This window comes from Mytilus californianus, unplaced genomic scaffold (genome assembly GCF_021869535.1).
Source record: "Mytilus californianus isolate M0D057914Y unplaced genomic scaffold, xbMytCali1.0.p SCAF_4, whole genome shotgun sequence".
Taxonomy (NCBI): Eukaryota; Metazoa; Mollusca; class Bivalvia; order Mytilida; family Mytilidae; genus Mytilus; species Mytilus californianus.
Window position 1 is genome coordinate 54630168 of NW_026262690.1, and position 16584 is coordinate 54646751.

General features: G+C 34.1%; 3 protein-coding genes across 4 annotated transcripts in view; 1 reads left to right on the forward strand and 2 right to left on the reverse strand.

Moving 5' to 3' along the window:
* Positions 1-16584, reverse strand: part of LOC127738286 (mammalian ependymin-related protein 1-like) — a 414752-nt gene that overhangs the window by 334622 nt on the left and 63546 nt on the right. The window lies entirely within an intron of this gene.
* Positions 1999-7028, reverse strand: LOC127738288 (dynein light chain roadblock-type 2-like). 2 transcript variants are annotated; one of them, XM_052249476.1, is made up of 4 exons: positions 6835-7013; positions 5251-5329; positions 4640-4807; positions 1999-2243 (listed from the first exon to the last, which is right to left on the reverse strand). In XM_052249476.1, the coding sequence occupies exons 1-4, from the start codon at positions 6835-6837 to the stop codon at positions 2203-2205; spliced, it is 291 nt and encodes a 96-aa protein (XP_052105436.1). In that variant the 5' UTR covers positions 6838-7013; the 3' UTR covers positions 1999-2202. The 2 variants fall into 2 exon arrangements, with proteins under 2 accessions (XP_052105436.1, XP_052105437.1); XM_052249477.1 differs by lacking the exon at positions 1999-2243 and adding an exon at positions 2251-3922 and having other exon boundaries at positions 6835-7028.
* LOC127738282 (WD repeat-containing protein 81-like) overlaps positions 12794-16584 on the forward strand; it is a 42808-nt gene continuing 39017 nt past the window's right edge. Inside the window, exons 1-3 of the mRNA XM_052249468.1 lie at positions 12794-12949; positions 14638-14816; positions 16132-16288. Coding sequence (XP_052105428.1) covers positions 12863-12949; positions 14638-14816; positions 16132-16288 — 423 coding nt within the window. The 5' untranslated portion in view covers positions 12794-12862. The remainder of the gene's footprint in view (positions 12950-14637; positions 14817-16131; positions 16289-16584) is intronic.

A 16584-nucleotide genomic window follows, 5' to 3' on the forward strand; every position in this document is an offset into this window, starting at 1 on the left:
ATGTGAAGCTCCAAAACGTCACGAGTCTAAAACCAGTTCTGAATAAATTACACAGAAACCATCAAACATCGGATTAGCTAGATAGACATTAAGATATGATATAACGCAACCACTAACGAGGTTCCTGTCTAACTTGAACAGGCACATGGACGAAAAACCCTTCTTTAAGTCATCAATATACACCAATGTACCAAATCTGCAGGCATTACAGCGAAAACCCTCCTCTACGTCATCAATATTTACCAATGTACCAAGTCTGCTGCATTACAACGAAAACCCTTTTGTAAGTCATTAATATACACCAATGCACCAAGTCTGCAAGCATTACAACGAAAACCCTCCTTTAAGTCATCAATATACACCAATGTACCAAGTCTGCTGCATTACAACGAAAACCCTCCTCTAAGTCACCAATATACACCAATGCACCAAGTCTGCAAGTATTACAACGAAAACCCTCCTGTAAGTCATCAATATACACCAATGTACCAAATATGCAGGCATTACAACGAAAACACTCCTGTAAGTCACTAATATACACCAATGTACCAAATCTGCAGGCATTACAACGAAAAACTACTGTAAGTCATCAATATACACCAATGCACCAAGTCTGCCAGCATTACAACGAAAACTCTTCTGTAAGTCACTAATATACACCAATGTACCGAATCTGCAGGCATTACAACGAAAATCCTCCTGTAAGTCATCAATATACACCAATGTACCAAATCTGCAGGCATTACAACGAAAAACTACTGTAAGTCATCAATATACACCAATGCACCAAGTCTGCCAGCATTACAACGAAAACTCTTCTGTAAGTCACTAATATACACCAATGTACCGAATCTGCAGGCATAACAATGAAAACCCTCCTGTAAGTCATCAATATACACCAATGCACCAAGTCTGCAAGCATTACTACGAAAACCCTCCTGCAAGTCATCAATATACACCAATGTACCAAATATGCAGGTATTACAACGAAAACCCTCCTGTAAGTCACTAATATACACTAATGTACCAAATCTGCGGGCATTACAACGAAAAAACTCCTGTAAGTCATCAATATACACCAATGCACCAAGTCTGCCAGCATTACAACGAAAACCCATCTGTAAGTCACTAATATACATCAATGTACCGAATCTGCAGGCATTACAACGAAAACCCTCCTGTAAGTCATCAATATACACAAATGCACCATGTCTGAAAGCATTACAACGAAAACCCTCCTGTAAATCATTAATGTACCAAAAATGCAGGCATTCCAACGAAAACCCTCCTGTAAGTCACTCATATACACCAATGTACCAAATCTGCAGGCATTCTAACGAAAACCCTCCTGTAGTCATCAATATACACCAATGTACCAAATATGCAGGCATGACAACGAAAACCCGCCTGTAAGTCACTAATATACACCAATGTACCAAATATGCAGGCATTACGAAATTATTTTTTTATCATTATTACTTTTCAACCGGTTTTTGCACTGAGGAGTGTACCTTTCTTTTCAGTATTGTGTACTACAAAAATGCTATATTTATATGTTTCATAACGAGTGAGAACTAGTTGTCGCTTGATATCAACTCGAGTAATTTAATTTCAATATAATAATAACGAGCATTCGGCGAGTTTATCATTAATATTTGAATTAAATAACGAGTTGATATCAAGTGATACCCAATTCTCGCGAGTTGTTAACCTTATTTCTCTTATGTTCTTCAGAATGTAATAAAATTTGACAAAAAGATTCCCAGGTGAAAAGTGTGAGTTCTTTGTATATTATTGACGAAATCACAAATGTCCGTTGCCATGAATGAAATGTAGACCGTTCTAACCTTTGAAATGTATCAATAACCTAACAAATATAGCCAATGGAAATGTCGTAATATCGTCTCATGATGCTGGACAAGCCAGTCAAATAAACTTTTTCGTTTCACACTCTGTGCAGATATAACTCTTCATGCAAGAAATAAATAACAGGCCACAACCATAAGAGAATATTTATTAATAATCTTAATGTAGTAAAAATATTCTAACATCTGTAACAATATAAAGCAAGTCCGAATGTAGTAAAGCTCAGCTACGTCCTGTATATCTTAGTGTTAGATATAACTAATGACTATTGCACTTTTTATATGTACATGTCATGTAACGTTGACATCGTTAAGGTATCCACCGAAGATAAAGTCCTTAGTGTGGAGATTGGATGCAAATTAATAAGTACTCCTTTTCTGTAAAGAAAAAGTAATAAAAATGGTTTTGTATGTGTTAACTAAATATGTTAATTGCATTGTTGGTGTTCTGCGATAAAATCTTCTAAACGAGGAATTCTATAATATTTTGTTTAATTCTTGCAACAAGACCGAAACCATAATTTTATAGCAAATTATTTTATTGCTAAACGAAACAAATTAACAGATAACTCGTGTGTAAGTATGCATATATTGGCGTGTTCGTTAGAGTAAAACCACACAAACTGCAAAAACACAGACAAAGTATTGTACATACCAATTGGTGCTGATAAATGTGTGCAAAATAAGGATGTTATTGATATTCCCTTCTCTAAACGATAAATGTGTGTCATGTAAGGATGTGTTGTTAATATTCCCTTCTCTTAACGATAAATGTGTGTCATGTAAGGATGTTATAAATATTCCCTTCTCTTAACGATAAATGTGTGCAATGTAAGGATGTTATTAATATTCCCTTCTCTTAACGATAAATGTGTGTCATGTAAGGATGTTATTGATATACCCTTCTCTTAACGATAAATGTGTGTCATGTAAGGATGTTATTAATATTCCCTTTTTTTTTTAACGATAAATGTGTGCAATGTAAGGATGTTATTAATATTCCCTTTTCTTAACGATAAATGTGTGTCGTGTAAGGATGTTATTGATATACCCTTCTGTTAGCGATAAATGTGTGTCATGTAAGGATGTTATTAATATTCCCTTTTTTTTAACGATAAATGTGTGCAATGTAAGGATGTTATTAATATTCCCTTCTCTTAACGATAAATGTGTGTCATGTAAGGATGTTATTAATATACCCTTCTCTTAACGATAAATGTGTGTCATGTAAGGATGTTATTAATATACCCTTCTCTTAACGATAAATGTGTGTCATGTAAGGATGTTATTAATATTCCCGTCTCTTAACGATAAATGTGTGTCATGTAATGATGTTATTAATATTCCCTTCTCTTAACGATAAATGTGTGTCATGTAAGGATGTTATTAATCATTCCTGACATTTTCATATCAAATATATCATAATAACAATTCAAAAAGCTACGCAGTCATAAAAGTAATTCAAAGCAACTATTTTCCAATTGTTAAGAATTCAATAATATTTGTATTATGGCTGATCTTTTGTCTGTTGACTTTTCGTCCTAATTCATGTGTCAGACATATGGCAAATACTTCATAATTATAGTATTCCGTAAATTGATTGAGAGGAGTGCATTTTATTTTTTCTTGTCACACAATGCAACGAACTTAAAAGTAACAATGAAACCAATGATATACTGACTTTAATAACAAGCATGTTTATGTAATAAATATATAGCACTAACAGTTTATCACACGCATCACACAATAGCACTTAAACTTGAATTGTTTTTGGTCAATAAAAATCCTGGTTTTATTAAACACAGTGTGAGAAACAATAAGACTATGCTAAACTTATGATATGGTAATCAAATTTTGGTTTCAATACTACTTAAAAAGTCAACAACATATGATAAATTTGTTTTGAAAACTACTTAATCCTGCAAAGATGACCAAAAACAATTTAAGCAAAAGTTGAAGTTTTAAAACACAGCATATACACAGCACTGTCAACAAGTATCTTACTTTGATAGTTTATTAATCTGGATTCTGTTTTTCTAGCATGTAATGTGTACTTTCTGCACCAAAAAAGACATGAGTTTGTAGGAACAAGCATAGGGATTATCATATTAAAACAAATTATCTGTAATGCAATGTGATAAGGCGTCTAACAGCCCGTGCTTATTTATACTTCCATTTGTATTTATATCTGGCCTTTAGTCTTGACAGACATCACTTCAACCATGGGTTGTAGTTCATTGGTAGCCAATGCATAGTCATTTTTTATAGAAGATGCAGGCATACGAACGGACGAGCGGGCAAATGAACGGATTCAAATCAACTTTCACTATAAACCCCTGTTTGAAACTATCACTTAGCAGGAATGGAAATGCAGTGTTAAGGCCCTAAGGTTTATTGTGTTATGGAAGATGCAAAGTTACTCAAGAATAAGAGAATATGAATTTTCTAGAATTCGTTAAAAGATGAAAAGTATACAAAGGTTTTACACACATCTTTTTTTTTCTTAGTGTTTTCAGTGATTCCCGTATTTTATGTAATTTACTTTCTCGGAAACTTTTTTAAAACGCGTATCATTATATGATTATTCGTGTGGCATTAGTTTAGTGATATGTTTACTGTTTACAGATGTATATTGTATTAACAATAAAAATACTCCTGAATCAATATAATTAATACCACTTATGTTTAAATATAATCAATAAATGCAGTTTGTAAAAATTTCATAAGAGTAAAACTGAATGAAAATTAGTAAATTATCACTATTATTAGCATACCTGGAGCTACCATTATTTCATGCTTTTTAGACCTGATTCTTAAGAATGTTAAGTCATTTTGTGGGTCAATATCCCGAATTGCACTTCTAGCTTTGGCTGTCAGTGACTGTATTAATCCGGCATACTGGACGGTTGTTGGATTATCCAATGTTGTTCTAATTGGAATACCTTTAAGACATTATATAATAAATAATATACTGAATATAAAACATATCAATGGTCTCTTCTCTTCTTATAAACCTCCTCTGACTCTAAACTAATTTATGATTTACAAATACAGTCTGTTGTTTAATTAATGGGTCTTCTTTTCTTTAAGCAGTGGTTGAATTTCAATTATGTTTTAAATTTTGCGGAATACCTGGAAAACGAGATTCCAGTTAAAATATTAATCAAAATAACCTTAACGATAATCATTTTACTCTATTTGACGCTAACGGGAGATTTTTTTTTGTACCTGTTTCTATGGCTCGTATAAATATGTTTTATATTCCAAGACATACGTTAATGCTCAGCCGTTGTGTCACTCAACATATATATTCGTATTTACACAGAATTGCACTATCTAAATTTCTATATAAATTAATACGTTCATTGTCCTTCCTTGTGCATACCTTCATTATTAACAACAATAGTTCCTATCACTCCAGGGTGTGTCTGTATTCTCTTTAGTGTTTCTTCTACTTCATGAGACTGTGAAAATAATTATATATACTGTCATTGCCAAAGTGTAAAATGATATTTCACAATATACAAATAACTGTGTGGTGTATCTTATGAGACAATATCCCAACGACACGGTCTCGCATAACCAAAACATACATGTATTAGATACTTATAGATTATCGTTGGTTATCTCAACGAGATTGATTTTCTCGCTTGAGCCGGGACGGCGAAAGCGAGAAAACCAATCGAGTTGAGATGACCAATGATAATCTGTTTATCGCTATTTTACCTATGAAGACGTTGTTAATTTCCTTGACAACGGCACGTGTTCCCTTAGTTTCTAGCGATAATTTTCATATCACTCGACTCCGTTTTCATATCACTCGACTCCGATGAGAACGGAAATTATCAGTCAGCAAGATCAAAGGAAAAATTCGTAAAATAGCGATAATTGGCTATACATACATTCAAGGCCAGTGATGTAATCAATAGACTGGTGTCAGCTGATTAGTGTATCAACCAAAAGGCAACAACTATTTAGTCTCTGCATTGTACTTAAATGATTGATTCTTGTTTGCATATAAAGTCAAACGCAAATACATAGTCCATATAAAGGACGAGCAATGTAGCTCAAAATTGATACAATCTGACCATTGTTGTATGAATAAACCGTAGGAACCATTGACGTTAAACATGCAACTTTCACAGAGAATGTGTCTTCTGACAATCACGGTTTACATTTTTTCGAATCTTTACATATGTTTTATATTTGTCTTCTGACAATCACGGTTTATACATTTTTTCGAATCTTTACACATGTTTTATATTTGTCTTCTGACAATCACGGTTTACATTTTTTCGAATCTTTACATATGGTTTATATTTGTCTTCTGACAATCACGGTTTACATTTTTTCGAATCTTTACATATGGTTTATATTTGTCTTCTGACAATCACCGTTTACATTTTTTCGAATCTTTACAAACGGTTTATATTTGTCTTCTGACGATCACGGTTTACATTTTTTTCGAATCTTTACATATGGTTTATATTTGTCTTCTGACAATCACGGTTTACATTTTTTTTCCGAATCTACAAATGCTTTATATTTGTCTTCTTTACACATGTTTTATATTTATCTTCGAAAGTTTGGCCTTATCTTATAGACTATAACCCCAGAAATCTAATTGTTTGTTTTACCGTTTTGAAAAAAAAAACATTTTAAGGTTGGCTATGCTCTTCAATGTTCATGACAGTATGTACCAAAAAGGTTACCATTGTAGAGACAGGCCTTGTACATGTTAACAAGAGTAGCGCCCCAGTTATAATACTCCGTATTCATGTGAGTCAAAGGAAAATTGTATATATATTTATATAAATATAAATCAAATAACGATGACTGGATGTTCCTAAACAAAGCGTTTTTGTCGATAGTATCAACATTGAACTTTATACATTTGTACAACAATTTCCATTGTTTATTTCAATGACCATGGTGAACGTGCGAAAATGTTCGATAGATTAAAACTTACCATTCTTGTTGAATTGTTGTAGAAAATGGGTCTCTAGTTGACTTCCTCTGTTGCTAAGTACAAAAATGTGTTTATCGTCATGCGTAGTTGTTGATTTCCGATTTAAATCATCATTTTAAAGTAATTAAAATGTCAATTTTTGTAGTAAAATTGCAGGTTTATTGATTTTTAAAAGTGTTTGTAAATATACGCTCCAACAATTTACACATAACACAAGTATGACGGAGAAATTTAAGTAGTTTAAAGGTCTTACATCCAATATATTTATAAAACTCTTCTACATTTGTGTACATCAAACATCTTTCCATGAGTTAAATAACCCGAATTTAAAAAAAAAAAATAATAATGTAAAGTGTTTTAATATTACTTCGACTAATGGGGCCACATAAGAACTAAATAAGATGGATTATAATAGATTTGAAGTAAAGGGAAGAAGAGATGAGATGTAGGGTATGCTTTTCCTATTTACCCGAGGATGGAAAACGATACCTGAAAGCTTAGACTCAATATACTGCATATAATACTATAGTAGTCTCAGCTGAAAGACAATGCACACAGTTATTACTCCCGGTATCATTATGGTTTTGTTTAAGAGTATTCTTCTTTTTGTTATTTTACTCAGCACATAAATCTTCCGATTTAACACATGATATGAGCAACATCTCTTTGTTCTTATAATCTGGATAATGCACAGTTAAGGTGTTCATTAATTACCTCAGATATACTGCACAGGTCAATCAATTGCTTTCTTGTCTTACAAATACGACATAGTTTATCTATTAACAGCTATGCACAACTTCATCGTTTCGAAATATATGTAGGACTCGGAGGTGCGGTGGGGACGCTGAAATGCGATGGTCCGCGCCGAAGTACGATGGTCCTTTCTCAGAAGTGCGATGGTTCGACATGACGCTTGAATATTGTGACGTTTTCAAATACAACGTTACTTTTAATCGATAGGAATTCGCAAGCAGGAGGATAATATTTTGTAAATGAAGGTTTCATGCTTATAAAGGAAAGGAAAGGAAAAAGAAAGTAACAAACGATTCAAGCCCCGAACAGTTTTGAGCAGTGCAGATGGAGGTTACAAAAATATGTTAAACCAAGTCAGGCAGCAAATTGTGGGGAGCAAAGCGACTGAAAGATGAACTTGGTCTGCAGATGGACTAACCAGTGTTCGGAATTATGTCGCAAACTTTTTGTATGACAATTAGAATATATTGCTCTAAATATTAATTTTGACTTCTCTTCAATAATTCTTCACATGACTTTATGTGGACAAAATGAATTATTTGCAATGTTTTTGTTATATCAAGTTGATATAATTTTGTTTTTTGTTATATCAAGTTGATATAATTTTATTTTATTCCTGAGATAAATACTGCTTTGTATGAAAACCGGCATTCTAGCCTAATTTTATTGTGGTTACAGTGTTAATCTTCTGCCACAAGTAAGGCCGAAATAAACCCGACTGAAACCTACGTGTACTCCCCAATTTGTTCTGCTCAGGCAGCGTAGTTCTAATTGTAAAATTTTTTGTGGAACACGCGTGATACGTCTCGACATAAGTGAAACATACATATACTTGATGGGTTTTTTCTCTTGAAATCTGTTACATCAGATAAATGGATGAATGATTGTTGTGAGTAATTTCTCAGATATGCCATATCGAGAACAAGTTTATAAAATGAGATGGACCCTGTTTAGTATATACTATATACCGACACGCTTATTTTTTTTTATAGCACTTGAATACTCCAAATAAAGACATGTCCTCCCACTCGAATCCATTATACTTAATCTGAGCCATCCAGTCCATTTTCTGCATGGCCCCATACTGCTGCATGCTAGGAGGAGAATTCGGAGTTCCATCGTGGTTCAGAGTTCTACATATATATAATAAGGTTTTTGGATTGTACGGGACCAGATAAAGGCTTCTTCCTACAAATTGGAACTTTTTTGATAATTTTGTACAATGTAAATCTAGTCTGACTGAAGCCATTCCCACTATCCACTTGCGTTTACAAACGCAAGTGGGTAGTGGTTTACAAACGCAAGTGAATAGTGGGACTGGCTTTAGTCAGACTGGTGTAATTCTAAATAAATCCCCAAGCTAAGTAAAACTGGATAAATATTTTTGTAATTCTGGAAAAAACGAATGGAAGTTTTCAATATTCTAAATAGTTATGGTTTGATTTTGGATAACATGGTTGTGTGCTCAACGGAATTTATTACGATGTTTTGAATATATAGTCCTGTCAATGTACAATTGGGGACTGGATTTAATATAACAGGAATCACTGCTATAGAACGTCCAAAAAGAACAATTACTGCCAAGATATTTGAAAACTATACCAGACAATAAATATTGTGGAAAAACAAGTAAGGAACAACACAAAGTGTTTTGAATTCCATCTAGCAAAACACCGCAATATTCAAACTCATTCTTCGTGAAAACAGTGATCGAGTGGAACCACCTTGAAGACACCGTAGTGCGCGCACCGAGTAATTGTTGTATCAAAGCCAGTATTAGTATCCACAACGTATTCATACAGATAAAGATACAGATCTTATTCTAATTATAAGGAAACTAGACTTCGTTCAAATTTGGTCGTCGTATACAGTTGAAAACAATGTTTTTCGTTTTACTTTGCCCAACCGTGAAATATTCCCGAGCACCTCTCTTTAATTAATCTCTCTCTGAAGTACATCAAACGGAGTTAAAACTATAGTTTACGCCAATGAGACAGCAACCAACGACTAATATGTCAAAATATAAATATATATATATAGATATATAATGAAAGAAATGTAACAGAAACAATCAAAAATTGGCAAAATAATGTCACCCAGGGCATTACAGTTATAATAAATTAAAAGCCTCCGATGATATATTGATACCGTGAGAATTTTATGGTTGTTTTGAGAACACAATATATCAATATAGTGTGCCTCAAGGTTGTTCTAGTAACTAAGCTTCGAGAGTCTGACGTGCCCGGTGAATTGCTATTTCACTTAACTTTTATTATAAAATAAATTGAAACATCTTTTATAGTTCTTCTTCTTCTTCTTCTTCCATATAATGCCCACATTCAACTTTCTGAATATACTGGCAAATTGGTTCTGCATGGTTAAAAACAGGATAAAAACAAATGTTCGTCTTATTTTGTAAGGTTGGTCATTTGAGATTTGAATGTCTCAAATGACTGTGCTGTGGCGATCTCCGGGGGAAGCTTGTTCCAGTCTTTGGTGGTGTTCACAAAGAAGGACCATTTCCTGCAGTCTTTGGTTGCTGTTTGTACCATGTATCCATGCTGTTGTGTATGTCTGGATACTCTGGTTGGTCTCTGGAGGTACATGTCTTTGTTGATGGCTACTTTGTCGTTGACGATCTTGTACATCATTGCGAGCCTGGCCTCTCTGCGTCGTTCTTGGAGACTTTTCCAACCCAATTCATTAATCATGTCCGTGACACTTGATCTGTTTCTGTGGCGCTTGGTGACGTATCGCGCAGCCCTCCTTTGAACTTTTTCAATTTGGTCAATATGTTTCTGATGATATGGGTCCCATACTGTTGTGGCATATTCTAGTTGGGGCCTTACTAGGGTTTTGTAAGCTTGCTCTTTGATGCTTTTAGAGCCGATGTGTAGATTTCTGTGGAGGAAACCAAGGCTTCTGCTGGCTTTGCTGGTAATGTTGTTGATGTGTTCTCCCCAGTCTAGTTCGCTTGTGATGGTGCAGCCCAGGTACTTAATTGATGTTTCATGTTTTAGTACATGATCATGTAATACATAGTCCCATTTGATTGGTTTTTTCTTTCTGGAGACAGTCAGTACGCTACACTTTTCTGGGTGAAACTCCATCTTCCACTTTTCCTCCCATAGTGCCATTTTATCAAGGTCTGACTGTAGGTGTCGGCAATCAGTATCTGAGGCGATGGTTAAGTAGACTACTGTGTCATCAGCAAAGAGACGAACTGTTGATTTTAGGTCATTCGCTAGGTCATTTATGTAAAACAAAAATAGACTAGGGCCTAGGACTGAACCTTGTGGAACTCCAGATTCTACCTTTGCTCTGTCTGACTGTTCACCCTCAACTACTACTACTTGGGTTCTATTTGTCAGGAACGCTTCTATCCAGCTGTTGGTCTTTCCCCTGATTCCATAGTGATTGAGTTTATGTAGGAGCAGGCTATGGGATACCTTATCGAATGCTTTTGAGAAGTCTAGTATCAGTAGGTCAGACTGTTTTCCCAATTCAAGGTACTTCGTTAAGTCATCAATGCATTCTAAGAGTTGCGTCTCGCAGGATCGTTTACTTCGAAATCCATGTTGTAGTGGATAAAGGATGTTGTTTGCCTCTGCGTGTTTCATAATATGGCTGGTAACAATATGTTCGATGATCTTGCAGCAAATACATGTAAGAGATATTGGTCTGTAATTTGCTGGGATGTACTTTTGACCCTTTTTGTATGCTGGTGTGACTGTAGCTGTCCGCCAGTCATCTGGAACTTTGCCTGTCTCCATTGAAACATTAAATATGATGGTAAGTATGGGAGCGATTTCGCTGGCAAGTTCTTTGAGTATCATTGGTCTGATGTTATCCGGTCCAGCGGCTTTGTGTGGGTTAAGGTTTCTCAATTGTTTTTCTACTCCGTTGATTGTGATAAGGATGTCTCTACAGTCAGGGTAATTTTCTGGTGAGTCGGACATATGATTTTGATTGTAGAATTCACTGTTGCTGATGTTGTTTGCTGTGGAAATTACAGATTGAAATTGTTCATTTAATATGTTTGCTTTGTTGATTGGATCTGTTTCTAAGCTACCATTTTTTCTTAGAGGTGCCACTCCACTTTTATCACTTTTTCTGTGCTTGATGTATGTCCAAAATCTTTTAGAAGGGGCATGTGTTTCTTCAGGATTCTCTGGGGTGATGATACTTTCAATATACTTCCAATATGCTTGTCTTAGGCTTTTCTGTGCTGTCTTTTTTAGTTCTTTAAATCTTGCACAATCGTCAGGATGGTTTGATTTCTTTTTCTTTTTATATGCTCGGTCTTTTCGCCTTATGAGTGATTTTATTTCCCGTGTAATCCATGGGTTCTTATCTTTGGTCTTACAGGTTTTTGCTGGTATATGTTTGTTTGTACTTGTTTCAAGACCGTCTTTAAACATTTTCCATAGCATATTTATGTCTGGTCTATCCGTATTGCTTTCTTGTTGAATAGCGTTGTGTAGATGTTTCATATCTTCCTTCATGCTGTCCCATTTCGCCCTCTTGTAGAGAGGGATTTTTCGTTGTTTCTGTTTGTTTGTTACTGGGTTGATGTTCATTTCAGCATATACAATGTCATGGTCTGATATTCCTGGTATGATATCTATTCTCATTATTTTGCTAGGACGGTTAGTGATCAAGAGGTCCAGAGTGTTCTTGTTTCTTGTAGGCTCTTGCACTAGCTGTGTTAGTCCGTTGTCGTCAAGGATTTCTGCAAAATGGTAATGTTGTTCTGTGTGCTGTGTTCCCTGGTATAGACATTTGTTTGCCCAGTTCCATCCTGGCAAATTGAAGTCCCCTCCGATCAATTGGCATGCATTTATTGCGTTGGTTCTTCGGACTGATGTTTCAAATGCTTGAAGACTTTCAACATCCGATGTTTTTGGGTTATAGTAGGCGCATATGTATAGATCTTTTAGTTTTTATTACGGTTGCTTTTGTAGAAATATAATTATATAAAAGAAATTATACTTTTTCATAAGCAAATGGTCAATAGCTTCTAAAGGGCAGTGTTCAGACTCCTGTCTTGGTCAAAACTGCCTGAGGTCAGGAAAGCTACAAAAGAGAACGAAATATACGAATAGTAACACTTGTTATGTTACATGCTGTAACTATATCTATAGTGAAATAGTACATGGGTTACCTCCCTTAACAGGAAATCTCTCATTGATTTTTCCACCCACCATTTGTCCGAATGTCAACAATCAAAGATGTAAAAAGACATAATATGCAATCTTCTGTTACATGACAGAAGATGGATAGTGCTTACGGAATTTCAGAGATTTTGAATATACCAGGGAATCATATTAAATGGTTGTCAAAGACTAGAACTGTTTGTTTGGTTAGTTTCATTTGAACGACTGGTCTTAGTTTCATATCATGAATATAATAATATGTAGTTTGAAGTTTCCTCATTATACAATATACAGCGACACGGGTGATCCGGAAATAATATCAGATTTCCCGTTATTCGATTTCCCGAGTCCCTTTACAGTATACATTTATAACAATTTTCATGGAAATTTAAAACTTAACTAATCTATGATCTAGCAATTTTTTTTAATGAAACCTCACAGATACTGACTGACATGGCTATCAAAAATCACTGTTGTGGACAAGTAATTGATAACAGCATTTATTTTCAATGTTTTAACAATAAAATAGATGTTAACATATGTTACTGTAATACATGTTCCTCTTTGAACTGTTCCAATGCTGCCGTATGTCATTACTCCAAATTCCAAGACGGCACAGATTTCTTAATTTAGAACATATGGAAAAGCCATAGGTGTGCCAGAGACATATATACGTCTCTGGGTGTGCTTACTATGTTTAAATGACTTGCATAAAGTATAAAACATAGTTTTCATTGTCTACTACCAACTTTTCAGATGTTATTTCCCCATAAATAAAAAAAAGTGAAAACAAACAGCCAAAATTTCAAATAAATACATTTGCATGTATCTTACATTAATGAAAATGTATGAAATATTGCACTACAAGTATATGATTTGAAAAAAATAAGGCAAGATATCATTTTTTAAACAGTTGAAAAAAAATATGATAATATTTCATCTTTATCCTATGCATGTCATGCTTGTGTAAGAAATTGATTGAAATTCAGTACAAATTGAGGATTGATATTGATCCAAATTTCTCACACTTTTAATATACATCGAACATGATGAATGCACTTGGCTTTTTTATGGGTCATATTTGCCTTTTTGACAGATTTTTTATAGCTGGATAGATAGTCAAAAGGACATAAAAATGGGTTTCTAAAAATAAGAGATTGGATGTGTTACTTATACAGACACACTTTCTGGTCCTAAAAAAATATTTAAGATCAGAGCTGTCTGTAGTTCTCAACTCAGAAATGCATATGCCTAAAATAGGTGTGTATTATGCAGTACCTTAGAAATGAAGTTCTGACTTCTGTTGAGATCATTTCTTTAAACCCTACATTTGTTGCTTATACATGTATATACATATATTAAAGTATCTTAAAGTGTTGATTGTGTACTGGATGATATTGATGGTTAAAAAACTGCTGTTGGTGTCAACAACAGTTGCAATACTTATAGTACAATGTATACAGTAATTTAGGTATTGTTTTATCAGACATAAGACATTTTATTTCACTAAAGCATCCACATGGGGTATATATGTTAGTACAACATTTTAACAAACAATCAAAGTGTGAACATCTTTACATTAAGACAACATGGTAAACAAAGGTGCAATAATAGTATATATAATGAATACTGATATGTGACAGGAAGAAAACGTCAAAATTAATAATTAAATCTGAGTTGTCTGCCCTTGCTCAAGTTATAGATTTAGAAGAAAACAAGGCCTAGTTTCTAGATCTTTTTACACACCTATAGATAAGAAATAAAAATTCAAATTGTACCATAGACCATTTTTGAAGGTTATTAGAGGCTTTTGTTTCAAGACATAATACAGGGGTACATGTAGTTATGAAAGATTTGTATGTACTTATCTGTGTCACATCTCTGTTTAAAATAGGTACCAGATTCATGGTTACAAAGTGCTGTTGAGAGAACCTTGTCTGCATATAGATGGAACAATCAGCTATGTTTATCAGACTGTGACCAATATCTTGCCTTGTCCAAGACAACGATTCCACATCCATGGAAAAGAATATCTGTGAAAATTTGTCAAAAGTCAGATGATTTAATATCAGGGTAAGCAGTGTTTGGGTTAAAAGCAGGCCTCATACTGGCAAGTTATTCTTTCGTTCAGCTTAGCTAGGCTAAGAATCCTATTTTCTGTACAAACAGTTTGCTAAAGAGTTACATAGTATGCCACAGTCACTATAATTGATCTGATGTTTACCTCCTGGTTAGTCAGTCAAAGGAAATTACCTCCATACTATTCTTGAAAACTGACAGTACAGACAACATCAAACATTAAACGTGTAAACTGCTACAATAAAAGAAAACTTGAGAGACTGCATTCTTTCATTTGATCAAGGGCTTTAAGATTCATCATACATGTGTTACAGCAGTGATATATGGATATTACCAACTGCCTTCATAGAGCATGTAAAAAATAGATCAAAGAAGTGTGTTTGATAAGGCCCAAATGTGACCCTTTATTTCTATCTTAACTTTCAAATTAGGATTTAATGACACTATCATAGCTTTAACATTGTCTAGATAGGGAATAGATATTCAATTTTTTAAAATAAATGTATCAGCAGAATTCTTTTATGGTGTCATATTTAGCATGCATCTGAATTTTCCACCAAATTCAATGAAGACATACAAATTTCAAAATAGTTTTGGGACCGGAAACATAAAGTGCATGTGCTGACAAAAAAGATTTGTAATAATAAATGAAATTTCTTACTAGAATATTTATTTTGCTGAAGACTGTATGTTTCATGGGGTGTAATTGGCAATTTTTTGTAAGAAAAAAAGGACAAAAGTAGTTAAATCTCACTTTCTCACATGTATAGGCATCAACTTGAAATTTGCTTTTTATCTTGATAAAATGCAGTTAATATTTGAGCCAACATGGGCCCTTACCAAACCTCTTGATACACTTTTTATCTTGATAAAGTGCAGTTAATATTTGGGCCAAAATGGGCCCTTACCAAAACTACTCATTCAGTAAATATCTTTTCCCTAAGCCAGTTAAGAAAGTTGTCAGAACACTATTCATATATATATCCTTATACTTTAGTGGTGATATAGCACTGGTAGATTTTAAACAGCTACTAATGTTTCACAGCCAACAAGCCTTGATTTTAGTTACAGTATTAGTTACATATATTGTCATCTATTAGATTTTTATCTTCTAGAAAACTTATGTATCATAAATCTTTTATGTTTATTGCTTTATTGTATTTACTTATAATTATAAGCTGATGTGGTGTGGACAAATTTTACACAAAAAGTACATGCAATATGATTATTGATAAAAGGTCCCAGGTACATGTATACCAAGTGTGAAAATTTCAAGCAACTACCAATGGTTTTGCATGTTTTATTTTAGATTGCCAGATGGACCCCTAGTGCATAGCCCTGAAACCAGCAGTTCTTTACATGGTCACCTTAGTGAAATCAGCAGGGATAATTACCTCAATCTTTGGGCCAAGAAATATTATGATGTGCAACCCAAACAAACAACATCTCATAAACACTTACAAAAGGTATAATTTTTCATAATATATAAATACTACTGGAAAAGAAGGGATATGGTATAGTTATCTGTGTGACTTAACAGCACTTTTAATGCTCTTTTTCATTGTTAAGTCATAATGAGGCAGTCAACAGTAAGCAAAAGGTCACACCTCACTGAAATTTCAAGATGGCTCTTAGCACTGGTTTGAGTGGAATTCTTTACACTTACCCCGGTAATCTGTGTATTGACACAGTTGATTGGTAACATCATCCAAGTATAAACAAAAGAAGTCATATCATTTTGCTATGATATTTGATTATGTAG